General features: G+C 38.1%; 1 protein-coding gene across 8 annotated transcripts in view; it reads left to right on the forward strand.

The window, feature by feature from the left end:
* Positions 1-16327, forward strand: part of elp1 (elongator acetyltransferase complex subunit 1) — a 50259-nt gene extending 33932 nt beyond the window's left edge. For 7 of the 8 annotated variants that reach the window (XM_048595217.1, XM_048595215.1, XM_048595214.1 and 4 more), the window contains 11 exons: positions 1057-1166; positions 1729-1782; positions 1879-1984; positions 2381-2496; positions 4400-4473; positions 6588-6666; positions 10042-10121; positions 10829-10960; positions 11756-11841; positions 12625-12773; positions 15352-16327. In XM_048595217.1, the coding sequence (XP_048451174.1) occupies positions 1057-1166; positions 1729-1782; positions 1879-1984; positions 2381-2496; positions 4400-4473; positions 6588-6666; positions 10042-10121; positions 10829-10960; positions 11756-11841; positions 12625-12773; positions 15352-15510 (1145 nt within the window). In that variant the 3' untranslated portion in view covers positions 15511-16327. Of the gene's footprint in view, positions 1-1056; positions 1167-1728; positions 1783-1878; positions 1985-2380; positions 2497-4399; positions 4474-6587; positions 6667-10041; positions 10122-10828; positions 10961-11755; positions 11842-12624; positions 12774-15351 lie in introns of those variants that run through there. The other variant, XM_048595220.1, reaches the window with a different exon arrangement.
* Positions 16328-16333: the final 6 nt, after the last annotated feature.

Here is a 16333-nt window from a genome sequence, read left to right on the forward strand (position 1 = left end):
CTGCTTGCGACCTCACTTAGGATCTGAATCCCCACTTCGGGAAGACCTAGAGTAGATGCAGTAAGTGTTTCCATTTAGGTGGCAAAACAAAATTAAAGGCTATCAATATGAGATAGAAATTAAATCAGGAACTCAAGATAAAAGGTCTTTACCCAGATCATGGTGAGAATGTTTGAATTCACTACTGCAGGGAGCAGTTCAGGTAAATGTATTCCAAGAGGATGCTAGGTGCACATAACAGGAAGAAGGGAGTAGAAGGCTATGCTATGGAGTTAGATGTGGAAGAATGAGAGGAATTTCTGTAATGTATTGTCTAAGTAACTGTTAACCTTTTCAAGCCTGTGGAAGGAATTTTAAAAGACTTTTGCTCCCCACTTCTCCACAACTTCCTTGCCAAGATTTCATCCCTGACTTCAACTTGTACTTCAGTATGTATCCCTTTCCACATACCAAATTTAATTAGGCAGTGCTTTGACATGTAGTTATGTTTGATCAAACAACAGTAGTTTTGTTGCCTTATTGTTGGCTAGTCATCACTGTCAATTCTATGGCTACTATTTTGCGGGTTAATGACTAAATACATTTTCTGAACAAAAATTTAGCCATTATGTGCTTTGTAGTACAGTTGTCAGTACCTATTGCATTGAAATAATATGGCCAGTAAGCTGAGTTGATACATTGCTAATTTTTTTATTTTGTCATTAAGTCAGTGATGTGCTGAGTAACTTCCTGCTTCTTGTATTTATATTTAGTTTAGTGAATAATAAAATTGCAGATGTGGGGTCTGAGGGAATGGAGCTAAAAGCCTATATTTGTTTATTTTGTAAGGAACAAATCTGTGTCTTTCCACCCTTTTCATCATGTATTCATTTTCCTGGATCCTAAAGTGTGGAAATTCTGTCCCTGAACACATTCAACTCTTGATTACTCAATCAATCTCTTTCGTACTTTATTTAAGATACTGTTTAAAATCTTCTTTGATCAAGCTTTTACGTTGTGCAAATGTAAGTCACTGTTGTGTATATATGTATAATGCTATTTCAATGTCTCTTTCAGCCACACATTCCTCTGAGGCATGTGTGAAACAGTGGAAGTCAGCTACTGGATGTTTAGTACAGTTTCCTCAACCTTGTGTAGAGACAGCTCTATGTACAGTTGATGGTGAGGTGAGTGGCTTTATTTTCTCTTCCTCCTGAATGTGTCAGCTGCTTGCCGGAGTACTGTCCCATGGGCACCGGATGCAATATGGATTCTTGTGCAGAATCCTTCTCTGAATGATCATGTCTGCACACTGAGTTTAGCAGGATGTTTGACAGAGCATCACAAATCAGCTAACTTATTGGACCTTAAATCTTCGTGGCTTTTATGGTTCAGCTGTTTATTTCCTCAACTTTCTTTTGGGCAGTCCGTCGGGATTGGCAGGGCAGGTGATGCTTGAAGTGTTAGGGAGTTATTTGCAGGTTTGTACACTCCTAGTGACACATTGACTTTGTCTCTACCTGTTCCTGTCAAAGTATCTCAACATGTTCAGTATCTTTTCAAATGAACTTTCTCCATTTTGCTGGTCATAAGCCGGCAGCAGATGTAGTTGACCTCTTTCAGGACTTTTTGAGAACAAATTAAGAGTTTCCTGTATCTCTTACATCATTAACAAACAGATACAGTGTTTAGTGCTTCAAATATCTGTATCTGAAATTCTGCAATATCCCTATCTGCTGTCTCTTCTAGGAAATGGTCTTCGGTCTGACAGAAAGATCTCGTTTCTACATTAATGACTTAGAGGTAAGTTGTGATTCTACTTTGATTATCTTTTTCTTTGCATACTTGAAGCATTGAATGCCATTTTTGAAATTATTCTGATGTTTTTGTTTTGAACAGATAGCCTCCAATGTCACTTCATTTATAGCTTGCGATGAGTTCCTGTTGTTCACAACCCATTCACACATCTGTCGCTGTCTGAATCTTGGGACTACTTCATTAAAAGGTGAGTGCTTAAAGCAAATGCAGTAACCTGGATTGAGACGTTCAAAAATCAGTATCATTTTGAGTTTTGTGTGTTACAAGCAGGAATTCCTCTTGTCACTTACCATTGTAAAATAATAATTCTGCCACCTATCTTGATGCAAGTTCAAGTATCAGCTTCTCAAGAACAATTAAGGACAGACAATAAATGCTGGCCCAGCCAGCAACTCCCACAACCTATATAGGAATAAATAAGGGAAGTCTTAAATCCAATTGAGCAATCTTTATATATCTGATGGATATTTTTCTTGAACCAGAATGTTGTAGGTTTTTGCCTGTGTTTGTTAGTAACTTGATATAACTTTACAATGAGAATTTGACCATCTAAGATTGTTGAATTTGCTGTGTGCACAAACAGTTTTATCGCAACTTTCAAGCAGTGATTCCCAGCCTAATGATGAAACAGTTCGTAGGGTGGAGAGAGGATCTCGCATAGTGACTGTTGTACCCCAGGACACCAAACTCATCCTTCAGGTTAGCAATGACATTATTTATATGATATGCTGTTCTTTCTCCCATGTATTTTGCAGCAGCTAGGATAAGGGGTATAATAATTGGGAACAGTCAAAACACCAACCTTTTTTTTTTAAAACAAACAAATAGCTTCCCTTGAAGTTGTGATTCAGCTTTGAAATCAAGCACTGTGACATCACAGCAAATTTAGTGTCTAGATTTGCCAAGGAAGGTGGAAATCTGGAACTGTCTTTCTGAAAAAGCTGTTGAAGCTGGGCGCCCATTGAAAAATTTCAAGATTGTGATTGATTGATTTTTGTTAGATAAGTGTTACAGAACAGAGCTAAGTAGATGGTGTTAAGATACATAGCAGCCATGATCGGCAAAGCAGTTTTGAAGGGCTGAATTGTCTCCTCTTGTTCCTATGTTTATTAATTTGCTGGTATGGTTGTGTTAGGGTGAACGGCTTCTCTTTGGTGTCACAGAATAATACAGCATGATCCATGATGCCTGGTGGTACTATGATTAAGTAGCTTGATTTTCTTTCAATTAATGAACAAAATGCCAATCCCAATTATTAACCAGTACGTCAACAATACCTAGTAGACAACCGAATAGTGTAATGAAATCCTGTCCCTGTGATCGCTAGAGCGGGAACAGCAGAACTGTAAATACGTACGGAGTTTTTCCCATTGTACTTTTATGAGAAGAATGCAAAGCCTTAAAGAATCGAGGTTTTACAGTCCAGAAAGGATACGAGGCCTACCGTGGCTTTTAAAGAGCCAATTAGTCATCCTCCTATACTGCTCCCCACAACCCAGAAAATATATCCCTTCAGACATTTATGAAAAGAAGGATGTTTACAAAAGCGTGCTTTGTTTAAAAGGCAAGTTGGTGGGAGTTGCTACATAAAGTCCTTTGATCAGGGTCTTTAGCCAGGACTGTGGTGAGTAATTTCTATTTTTTAAATACCATTTTTAAAAAAATCATCAAATAAGCCAAGCAATCAGAACTATCTTAAAGCAAAAGAATCATGAGTACTGCCTAAGAAGCTGACCCCAATATACTGTGTTTCACTGTGCATGTTAAGTGATAGAATGCAAGCCCTTATATTTTGTGGGCGTACCATGGTATTGTGTTTAAAATCGTGGATGTCCAGAATCAGTGATTCAGAGCATACGAGAGCAGTAACATGGAGATAAACTGAGGAGAGTGTTTAGTTCTTGATGTAACTGTTTAAGTCATAGAGTCATACAGCATGGAAACAGACCCTTTGGTCCAACCAGCCCATGCCGACCTTAATCCCAAACTGCCTGCACTTGGTCCATATCCTTCTAAACATTTCTTATTCATGTACTTATCTAAATGTCATTTAAATGTTGTAACTGTACTGGCATCCACCACTTCCTCCAGAATTTCATTCAAAAAATTACCCCCATGTCTTTTTAAAATCTCTCTCTTCTCACCTTAAAAATATGCCGCTCAAAAAGTGTGGAGTAAAAGAAAATAAAAGGCACGAATATAACGCCAAAGAAACCTGCAAGTGAATAATGTTGTTTCTGCTCTCTCCGTGCTTCTTTGTGGACTGTTTTACTAGCTTAAAACACTATATATTTGTTCTACAACAACTTGTATTTATATAACACCTTTAAAGTAAAAAAATGTCTGAAGGTGTTTCATCGGCACAATTATCAAACACAGTTTGGCGCTGAGCCATGTTAGGGGATATGAATACACGTGACCAAAAGCCTGTTCAAAGACAGAGGTTTCAGGAAGAGAGAAGTTGAGATGCATGGAGGTTTAAGGAGGAATTTCCAGAGCTGCAGTGACAATCAGGATGTGCATAAGGCAAAAATTCATGGGCAAGAAAGAGTTGGAGGATGCAATGAAAGAATGAATTGTCAGCTCTATGTTCTCTGTGCAGATGCCACGTGGGAATCTGGAAGTCATTCACCACCGAGCACTGGTGTTGGCCCAGGTGCGAAAATATCTGGACAGGTCTGTAAATCATTATTCCCAACTAAAATCTGAATTGAAGTTAGGAACCATTTTCAAATTTCACAGTGATTGACTTTTACGGTTTATGCCTCCTTCTAGAAAGCTATAACTGCTTTCCTCAGAGCAGACAGGTTTAAGGGGACATACAATAAAGGTGAGAAAAATTATGAAGGGTTGTAAACTGGAGAAATTGTTTGCAATGGCAGATGGTTAGCAAACAGAAGACACAAATTTAAAATGACAGAGAAGCTGGAGGGAGGACATAAAGGTTTTATTTTCTCAGCAAGTTACAATGATTTGAAATGCCTGTGCATTGTCTTCAAGGTTTTTGGGAGAAGATTGAGCACTTTCTTTCAAAAGTGAAAATAAATACTTGGATAGGTTTAAAAAAAAAATTGCAGGTGTCTAGGGAAAGTGCAGAGCATGGCGGACAAATTCACCACCTGTTCCCAAGAGCCAGGACAGGTGTGGCGGAGCAAGTAGTTATTTCTGCTGTAAGGTTTTATGTTTGGAGGAAAATATGGATCACAACCCCCGCAATGGGATCGCAAGCTTAAATTTTGGGGTTGCAACTCCAAAACACAAGTGGCTGCTCTGAATCTCCAACCAAGTGCTAACAGCTGCAAGAAATTTTTAAAGCCTCACAGTTTAACATGCAAACTTTTTGTGAGTTTCAATAAGTGGCAACCTTTTGCAAATCTCCATTCATATAGGTTTCACTGTCTTTTATTAAAAATGGGGAAACTGTTGCAAAATCAATTGTAGCATAAACCAGCAACTATAAATCCAGCCTATTCATTACCTCTTAGACGCATACAGTACAGAAACAGACCTGTCCATGCCGAACATAATTTCAAACTAAACTAGTTCCACCTGCCTGCGTCTGACCCATATCCCTACAAACCTTTACTATGTATGTACTTAGCCAAATGACTTTTAAATGTTGTAATTGTACCTGCATCCACCACTTCATCAGGAAGTTCATTCGACACGTGAACCACCCTCTGTAAAAAAAAAAAAATTGCCTTTTGCGTCTTTTTTGAATCTCTCTCCTCTCATCTTAAAAATGTGTCCCCTAGTCTTGAAATCCCCCATCCTAGGGAAAAAGATAATTACTGTTAACTCTATCTATACCTCTCATTATTTTATAAACTTCTGTAAGGTTACCTGTCAATGTCCGACGCTCCAGTGGAACAAGTCCCAGCCTATCCAGCCTTTATAACTCAAACCTTCAATACCTGGCAACATCCTGGTAAATCTCTTCTGAACCCTCTGCAGATTGATAATATCCTTCCTATAATTGGGCGACCAGAACTGGACACAGTATTCCAAAAGAGGCCACACCAATGTCCTGCACAACCTCAACATGACTTCCCAACTCGCATATTCAAAGGACTGAGCAATGAAGGCAAGTGTGCCAAATGCCTTTTTAACCACACTGTCTATATGTGACACAAACTTCAAAGAATTATGTAGCTGCACCCCTCAGTCCCTCTGTTGTACAACACTACCCAAGGGCCTACTATTAATTGTATAAGCCCTACCCTTGTTTGTTGTACCAAAATGCAATACCTCGCATTTATCCAGATTGAACTCCATCTGCCATTTTTTATTCCATTGACCCATTTGATCAAGATCCGTGTGTAATCTTAGAAAACTTTCTTCACTGTCTACTATGCCACCAATTTTGGTGTTATCTACAAACTTACTAACCATGCCTTCTATATTCTCATCCAAATCATTTATATAAATGACAAACAAAAGAGGACCCAGAACCAATCCCTATTGAACACGGCTGATCACAGGCCTTCAGTCCAGAACGCAAGTATCCACCTTTACTCTCTGTTTCCAGCCGTGAAGCCAATTATATACCCAATTGGCAAGCTTACCCTGAGTCCCATGTGACCTGACTTTACTAATTAATTTACCATGCAGAACCTTGTCAAAGGCTTTACTCAAATCCAAACAAACAACATCTGTTGCTGTGCCATCATCAGTCTTTTTGGTAACTTCCTCAAAAAAACTCAATCAAGTTTGTGAGACATGATTTTCCTCGCACAAAATCATGCTGACTTTCCCTAATCAATGTTTGCCTCTCTAAATGTCTTCTTTAGGCTTAAGTACAAGGAAGCCTTTGAATGTATGAGAAAGCTGAGAATAAATCTCAATCTCATCTACGATCACAACCCAAAAGTGAGTATTAACATTAAGTCTCTTGAAAGATCTTCTATCTTGTTTACCATAATGCCATGTTGTTGTGCTGAAGGGAGCAGATTGATACCTGGACTATCACTACAGTAATTTCCACACAGCAGCTGATTAACAGATGTCTTCTGTCATTCTATTTCCCACAGAAGGCAAATGTGGCACCGTTGTCGATGTATCCCTGCTTAAGCATCAGTAAACTGAATTAGAACTTTGGCAGTACAATGAGGCAGAGTCTCTTTGTGGTTGAGGAGGCTCTGAGATAATGTGATTCATTCAGAACTAAGCTAAGCCTAATAAACAACAATCCTCCCATAATTTGCCACAGTTCACAAGGGATCATGGGCATCTGTCTATCCATCTTGTCTTTAGTCAATCTGGCCTGTTCTTTCCTTATGTTTCACCTTCTACTGTAGTCAACATTGGATTTTCACACTGCCTTTTCTGGTGGTTGCACTCTTAGTTTCCTCTTCTTTGCTTCAGCCATGAGATGCTTGGACTTTGATTTTCCTGTGGACAAATTCATTAGTTCTTGCTCTCAGCTGATTCTAAGGGCCCTTAGCCAGAGACATGTTTCAAAAGCTGTAATTCCTCTGTTGTTAGCCTTACTGAGAGTCCAACTTTCACAGCCATTCAGTGCTATACTCCATACCAAAGATTTTGCAACTTGTTTTTGGCCAAGGGCTGGTGAGTGTTAAATGCTCACTCAATTAAATTTGATAGAGGTATTTAAAATGGTGAAGAGCGTATATAGAAAAAACAGAGAAACCTTCCAATGGCTGATGAGTCCATAACCAGAGGGCAGAGATTTGAGGTGATCAACAAATTTGAAGAAGAAAATTTTCAGGGATATGAGGAAACAGCAGAGGAATGAATGAACTTCTGAAGAAGAGTAATACCAGACTCTCAGTTAACCCTGTTTTGCTGTAAGACTTGCTAAGTTTCTCCAGCATTTTCTGTGACTGTTTAAGATTTCTAGCACCTGCAGTAGTTTGCTCTTATTGAGGGAATGGAACTAACTGGATTGGTCCAAATATGCAGAACTTTTCTATGAACTTGCCCACACGACTAGACTGTCAGGACCTATTTGAATTGAGGTATATCCCTATGGGTGGAGAGACTTTATTGGTAAGAGAAAATAATCTGTAAGTATAGATTTCTAAGTTATATGATTGAAATGTTGTTTAAAATCAAGCTACAATTATTTTTTGCACATTAGATTCCTTGTTGACTTCAGAGAAGGCAAGCCCTTGATTACATTGTTGGGAAAGCACTCTGAACCACCCAGACTTCAGTCCTGGCTAAGTGTGGTTCTCAATGTCTCTATTCATCAAAAGGACATACTGCAGGAACCGAAGTGCCAACCTGCAGACATCTCAAACACAAAATCAACATACAAAATCTGAAACAAAAGTGAAAATTGCTGAAAATTCTCAGAAGCTCATACTTCATCTGTAGAAAGAAATGGAGTTAACGGTTCAGATTAGTGATTATTAATCTACAGTTGTTGCTTGCATTGGTGTAATGACCAGTGATGGGTTTTGAAGCTGCACGACTGGAAAGAGTGTAACATTTTCATGTTCTTGATTTCACTGTGTCTGAGAAGTTGATTCTTCAGGGACCTCTGAATTGTGAATGTGCTTGTCACTGTATCCAAGTGCATGAAACATTTGTGCTTAAATATGTACTTTGGTGTTTGGTATGGTAACATTTGGTGTTAGTGACAGCTAGGTTATTATGATGTTATAAAATTAAATCTTTCAAGACCAGCCTTTGTACCAACCTTGGAATCAGTGTAATTTTAAAAATAGGGAAGACCTTGGAAATATTACACTGCTGTCCTAGTGATGGTGATGTGAATTGCAGGTATAACATGAAATTACCCTTAGTTCAATGCCAATATAGACGTAGGTAATCTTTTGTTAAGCCTGTCCTGAACATTTGCATTTCTCTTGCTGAACACCTTTAGTGAAATAATTCCAAGACCCACAGAGATGTTTACTTAGATACTTTTTTAAATGTTTGTAATGTTTTTCTTCTACTTTTGTAGAATTTTTTATTATCTTTAGTTATGTGATTCCCTAGATTCATATAAGTGCATTGTGTGTTGCAATTGAGTAGGAAAGAAAAGTGTTGCATTTTGAATGCTACTTTCAGGATCTTAGGACATCGCAAAGAGTCTTAAAGCCAATGACGTATTTTGAAGTGTAGTCACTGTTTAATATGAGTAATATGGAAGTCACTGTGAGCGCAAAAATTTAACAACATGATAGATTGATAGAATTTACAGTACGGAAACAAGTCATTCAGGTTTACTGGGCCGTGCTGTTTTTATGCACCACACAGATCTCCTTCTGCCTGTCTTCATCTCGCCTTTTACAGCATACCTTTCCATTCTCCCTCATCCAGTTTCTGCTTAAATGCATCCACGCTCTTCACCACAACCAATCATTATGATAGCTGCTCTCACATTCTGACTACTCTGCCTGGAGAAGAAGTTTCTCCTTAATTTCCTATTGAATTTGTTAGTACTTTGACTTTATATTTATGATCCCCTCTTTTGGACTCCCCCAACAAATAAACATATCTTCTCCTCAGAATCTTTAAGACCTCTATTCATTCACCTCCCAGTCATCTGTAATAAAAGGTGCCCTGGTCTGTTCAGCCTTTGCTGTAAGTACAACCTCTCAATCCTGGCCTCATCTTTATGATTTTTTTTACACCTTACCGAGTACATTTTATATCCTTATAATATGGTGTCTGGAACTGTGCACAGTGATCTTAAATTGGTCTAAGCAGGTTTTTCACAGTTTATAGATTTCGTTGTTAATTATCTGTTTTTCTGATGTTGGTTAAGGGATGAAAATTGGCCAGGACACCAGGGAGCATTCCTCTTCATAATATTGTCATGATCTTTCACATCCAGCAGAGAGCAGGCAAGGCCTTAGTTTATTGTAAGTGAGAAACTGCAACAATTGTAGCACTCCCTCATTGTCAGCCTCCGTTCTGTAGATTCCAGTATCAGAGTAGGCGGAATGCTCAGACAACTTCATCCATGGGAACATGATCATGACTGACTGAAAACTCAGTTTGCTGCTTTAACCAGAATTAACAACTTACACAATAGGAAAAAAAATATTGCTGTTAATAAATGTCTAATAATGGGTTATAGCAGGGAAAAATGTTTAATTGATTCAGAGCGTAATTGATTCAAGTGTATTGTGCTGCTCAATGACCATCGAACGCAAAGCTATAAGTTGAATCATCCAAATGAGGTGCATTGATTGGCACGTTGACTAGGGATTCGCTTATTTGTTACATGAATATGCATTTGCTAATGCCTGCACATTTGTTTATCTTTAGGTATTTTTGGACAATTTGGAGAGCTTTGTGAAGCAGATCAATTCTATAAATTACATCAATTTGTTCCTGACAGAATTGAAGTAAGTGCCAGTAGAAGTAAAAACAAAAACTTTTCATTTCATACAGCACCTCGACTACAAAAGGTTGTCCCTAACTATACTGTTACTCTTCTTCAAATCATGGGATGGGACCTTTACTGTCCACTTGAGAGGGTAGATGATGGGGCGTCAAAAAAAAAGCAGCACCTTGGACAATGCAGTATTCCCTCAGCACTGCACTGGAAATATCAATCTAGATTTTTGTGTTTACATCTCTGGAGTGGGACTTCAATCTGCAATTTTCTGACTCTAAAGCAAGGCATTGTTCCATAGCTGACAAGGAACATTCACTATTTCTCAAAGGTTTTCTTGTAGTTCATGGTTACGACAGTCCAGTCCTCCATTGTATCTTTATCAGATTTGTGGCAGAACTAAACTAAGTGTGTTTCAAACAGCATGTAGTTATCTTCCTCCCTCAGGACTCCATGTTGCTCCAGTGCTGGCATCTCCAAGGCTATATTTCCTCCTGTTCATAGCAGGCATGCTGCACTGCTGGGTGTAAGTTGCATCTCCAATCATATCATGATATCACAGATGTCAATTTTGCATGGTCCTTTAGCACATTGTTTAGGCAATTGTCCCATCAGTGGGCATTTGGGAGGAGAAACTGTTTTTAACAAGTTTTTTTTAAATCAAAGACTGAACATCCTTAAACCCAATGTTGTGCATATGCCACTCTTCTTTTCCAGAGAGGAAGATGTCACAAAGACAATGTATCCATATTTCCCCAGCTCATCAACTTCAGCACCTGCGATTGGCACTAAAGTGAACACAGTATGTGATGCACTGCGTAAGACTATGGAGAGAATCAGCCCTCACAAGTAAGAAAGATTTGCATTATGTATTGCCTTGCCCATGGTGGCCTAAACACTTTGCAACCAATGAAGTATTTTCTGAAGAGTAGTCACTATTGTAATGTAGGAAACATGGCAGCCAATTTGCACAAAGCAAGTTCCCACAATCAGCAATATGGAGATCATCAGATAATCTTGGCTTTTATTGTTGTTGGTTGAGGGATAAATTTCAAAATACTGGTGTGGACTATTTTACTTTCATCTGAATCATCAGAGAGGCCTCAGATTAACATCTTTTCTAAAAGTCAGCAATCTTAACAGTGCAGTGCTTCCTCAATGTTGCATTGGGTGTGTTAGTCTGGATTTCATGCTTAGGTTTCTGGTGTGTGACTTGAACCCATAGCCTATTAAATCAGCAAGTGTGCTTCACACTAAGCCACAACTAAAACTAAATGATGTGGTCGTGTTTGCTGAAAGTGGGATAAAATGAGTGATTCTTCCTGCCTAAGAGGAGCAGAGGCCAGAGAATCTGTACTGCATTGTGTTATCCTTAGTGCCCTTTGCCCATAGTCCTTGATAAAGTGATATTGTAATGTCATTCATTACACTAAATCAGTAACTTTCAGACAAAAATGAACACTCCAAACCTTATCAAACAGGCTATCATTCTTATCTTCCTTTAGAGTGTCTCAAAATTACTTTACAATATTTTAGAAAGACCATTTCTTTGTAAGCACTTCCCATGTAAACATGTATATATTATAATCTTCTTGTAAATTATTCCTCATAGAATGCACTTCACTTACCTATTACTTTACATAGATACAGTTTGTCAATACTGACCTGCCATGTGCGAAAACGTGCTCCAGAACTGGAAATTGCTCTTCAGAAAGTCCATGAACTGAGAGGTAACATTTAAGTAATGTAGACAAAAATTCAGTCATATTCTAGCACTTTTCTAAGCAATTCTGCAAGTTGGTAATCTCATTACACAAGAAGGAGCCCTTCCGTTGAAACCAATAGCAGAAGGGTTTCAGTTACAGTTCTCATTGAGCGGCTGCGTTCTCTTCCTGTTTTCGTGTAGCATAACTCTGTTACCTCTAAGAAATAATCAGAATTATGTCCTCCTTGCCTCATCCAGAGGTGTGATGCTGTAATTTCTGAACCAGTACTATACAAAAAAAAGCCACTTTTGAGACATAAGATTATATATATTAATATTTTACCTTCAGTAAAATATACATATTATATATCCCTGAGTTGTTAATGAAGTAAGGTTACTTCTAACACAGAATTTACAGCACAGAAAAGGCCATTCAGTCCAACTAGTCAATGTTGGTGGTTATGCTCCTCTCAGACTTCCTCTTAACCCTCCTTTGTTCACTCTGTCATCATACCCTTCTATTCCTTCTTCTTTCCCATGTCTTTCTAGCTTCCCCTTAAAGGCATCTTTAAATTATTCACATCAACAACTGCACATAGTAGAAGAATTCCACTCTTTTGGGTAAAACATTTCCTCCTGAATCCTCCATTGGATTCATTAGTGACTTGTATGTTGATTGCATTGTTATTGTTAAAGTACAGTGACTAGATCTCTTTCTATAAGAGGGGCTGCCTCCTCTAACAAATGTGACCAGCACAAATGCTCTGTCCTTTGTTTCTTACTATCATTTCTAATTCCAAACTTGCAGTGAATCCTCCATCTGATCCTGAAGCAGTCAGTGCTGAAGAGGCCCTGAAATATCTCCTCTTCCTGGTGGATGTTAATGAACTATATGACTATGCAGTGGGCACATACGACTTTGATCTCATGATGATGGTGGCAGAGAAATCGCAAAAGGTTGGCATGCTTTGTAATTTTTTTAATTCAATACTTGATTTTGTTTTAGGATAGATTTTTCCAAGCTCTGTAGAGAAGATTGTCAACAACAGTGAACAAATTATCCAAGAAGAGAAAAGAATGAAAGTCTAACAATTAGAACAAATATAGAAATTGCTGGAGAAGCTCAACAGGTCTGACAGGATAAGTGAGAGAAACAGAGTGAATGTTTCTCGTTCAATATGACTGTTCATCAGGCGTTCAGAAGAAGAGTCATATCAGGCTCAAAATTGTAACTCAATTTCTCTCTTTATAGATGCTACCAGACCTGCTGAGTTCCTCCAGGACTTGTGTTTCAGATTTCCAGCATCTGGATTATTTTGCTTGGACATAGTTTTAAAATTAATAAATAAAATTGGACTCCTTAAAGAAGGTCCACAGTAAATTTGAAAAAATACAAACTGTAAATGATCACATTTGCATTAAGAAAAATGTTGAGAAAAGTAAAATAATGCCTATTTTGAAAAAAGAAAGAGCTCAAAATACCAGGTGACATCAGTGGAGAAGGTATTCCAACAAAAAGTTATCAACTTGAAATGTTAACTTTGTTTCTTCACAGATGATGCTGACCTGCTAAGAATTTTCAGCATTTTGTGTTATTTGTTACTGGGAATATACATCAAAGTTTAGCAGCATTGATAAATAGTTGAACTGTATTTTTTTTTGGTAAAGAGCCTTTCTCATCACTGAAAACTGTAGGGAAGGTTCCCTGTTTGCTGGTCTTAGGAAGGATTTTCCTGGTCTCAGCTGTTAAGAAACAATGTAAAGATAAGACAGTTCTAGAGTAAGATAAAGAATGAAAGAATAAGCTGTCATGGGTGTTTTTGACCAACTGTGTTTAGTGGCTGCTTACAGGCAAAAGAGAACCCAACATGTTTTTTGAGATTGTTGTTAATAGAAAAAGGAACACAGTGGCTTAAGGGAAAGGGGTTAAGGGGTTGTTAGATTTAGATTTAGATTTTGATTTTATTGTCACCAAGAGACCAGTCCGAGACCGGCCACAAGCCGCTGAGATACCAGACCGAGACCGGCCACAAGCCGCTGAGATACCAGACCGAGACCTGCCACATGGGAGGTGAACATCAAGATGGGAAAAGCACCAAAAAGGGGGGGAAAGAGAAGGAAATGAGAAATAAACAGAAGGAGCGGAGGAACTCCAGTTAGAGGGCCCTACTCCACTAGGCAGTGGGTCAGAGAGAGAGTTGACCGGACAGCAAGGGCACGCACGTTACAGTGATAGAATTCCTTTTGGAAAGGTGAACAAGTAGCGGACGGGGAACTGTCCATAGATGTTATTGTATGGACTTCCAGAAGATATTTGATACCATCTCTCATAAGACACTGTTAGCTAATGTTAAAGCTTCTGCATTTGAAGCCAGGTGATTGACCTGAGTAGGATGCTCGTTTAGCAACAGGTGACCAAGAGCACAAGCAAGTATATTGGACAATGCTGTAATTCGCTGGATCTGACTAATAGTGCCTCAGGTATCCATGTTGGAACCTCAACTATTCACAATACGTATTAATGACTTACATGATAAGATAGGGAGCTGCATATTTAACAATGCCAATGATACAAAAATAGTCAGCATTGTAAGTAGTGTAGGTGAAAGCAAAAAATTACAGGGGCGTTAATATATTAAAGAGAACAGGGAAAAACTGGCAAATGGATTTCACCATAGGTAAATCAGATATCTAGGACCTAGAAAAAAAATGCCAAAAAAAAACCCTGGTGAACAATTAGAAACAGTGGAACTCAAAGAAACTTGTACATGATTTAAATAATCAAAAAGACTAACCGAATGCTGGGGTTTATATCTGACAGACAAGAAAACAAGGACTTAGAAGTCAAGCTACAGCTATACAAAACCCTGGTTAGAGCAGATTTGGGGCACTTGAGAGTAATTCCAGGTACCCAACGTTAGGAAGGATATATTAGGCTTAGAAGCAGTATAGGTTTACTAGCACTTTCTTAGGTCTCCAAAGACTAAGTTATCAAAAACAATTAAATAAATTAGTGTTGTATCCCGTGAAATTTAGGTTGAGGGGTAATTAGATCAAAGTTTTCAAAAAATTGAGTGTGATAGATGGAAGAAGACTATTTCTATTGTTGGGGGTCTAAAACTAGGGATAGCCTAAAATTGGTGTGCAATCAAGTCTGAAATTATTAAACAATGGGACTAGATGTATCTAGGCTATCTGGTCAGCATGGACGAATTGGACCAAAGGGTCTGTTTCCATGCTGTACATCTCTATGACTGTTATAACTTTTAACAGAAAAAGTGGTAGAAGTTCATAGCTGTCCTCTGCAAAGAATGTGGATACAGTTGGTTGTTTACTTTAAATCTGAGATTGACAGACCTTTGATTATCAAATGCATAAATGGAAAAGGGGCAAAGGTGAGTATGTAGTTAGCCACAGATCATCTGTGATTTCATTAAATTAAGTATAAAACACTCCCATTCCATGTTCCCATTGATATCAAATAAAATGAGGCTGTTCTGATTTTGTGTACTTGAATGTTATTCTCTTGTTTCAGGATCCTAAAGAATATCTACCATTTCTGAACAACTTGAAGAAAATGGAAACTAATTACCAGCGATACAACATCGATAAATATTTGAAGCGATATAAGAAAGCTCTCAACCACCTCAGTAAATGTGGTAAGTGCAACTTCAAAACATTGAACACGTTGTGATTTCATGCTTCAGCAGCTCAGTTGAGAAATTGAGGTGTTCAGAGGGTGGGCGTGCCAACTTATTTCCAAGGAATATGTCTGTCAACATAACATCCCACAGGTTTGTACACGTTTAGAGAAGGAACGAGGCACTAATTTTGTAATTTTTTTTGACATGATCATATATTGTAGTAGAAGCAATTTTTTTTAAACCACATTCTACGGATCTAATTTTTGTTTAGAAAAGAAAGTATGGACTTGCATGCGGTCATTCTTGATAAATCGAAACCTGTTTCTGTTAAAATTATGTAACTAGTTTCATGTAAAGCAAGTCACCAATATTATCAGTCATAATGAGGCTAGTTATCAGAGTTTGTGTTATATGGAATAATGGTTACTTGGCTCTCATTTATACTTGATAACATGTCAGCAAAACGTTGTATTTGTATAATGGATTTCAACTTGAGAAAACGTCCTAAGGTGCTTTGCAGGGCTATCAGATATAATTTGACACTGAGCCACATAAGAAGCTTTTGGGATAGCTGAAGAGGAAGTTTTATGGCATATCTTCAAAGATGGAGAGGTTTATGGTTTAAGGCTACCATTGGTGAATCAATTACTATTAGATTGCATGAGAGACCATAATTAGAGGAAAACCAAGATCTTGACAGGTTGTAGGACTGAAGATGAGTACAGAACTAAGGATGGGTGAAGCCATGAAGAGATTTGATTATAAGAAAAGAATTTTAAATTTGAAGCTTTTGTCAGTCAGCAGCACAGGGTAAGCAGAACTTGGTACAAGTTAGGACAAGTTAAGTAGTAGATTTTTGGATGAGCTCAGATT

Source organism: Rhincodon typus, chromosome 3 (genome assembly GCF_021869965.1).
Source record: "Rhincodon typus isolate 14 chromosome 3, sRhiTyp1.1, whole genome shotgun sequence".
NCBI classification, from domain to species: Eukaryota; Metazoa; Chordata; class Chondrichthyes; order Orectolobiformes; family Rhincodontidae; genus Rhincodon; species Rhincodon typus.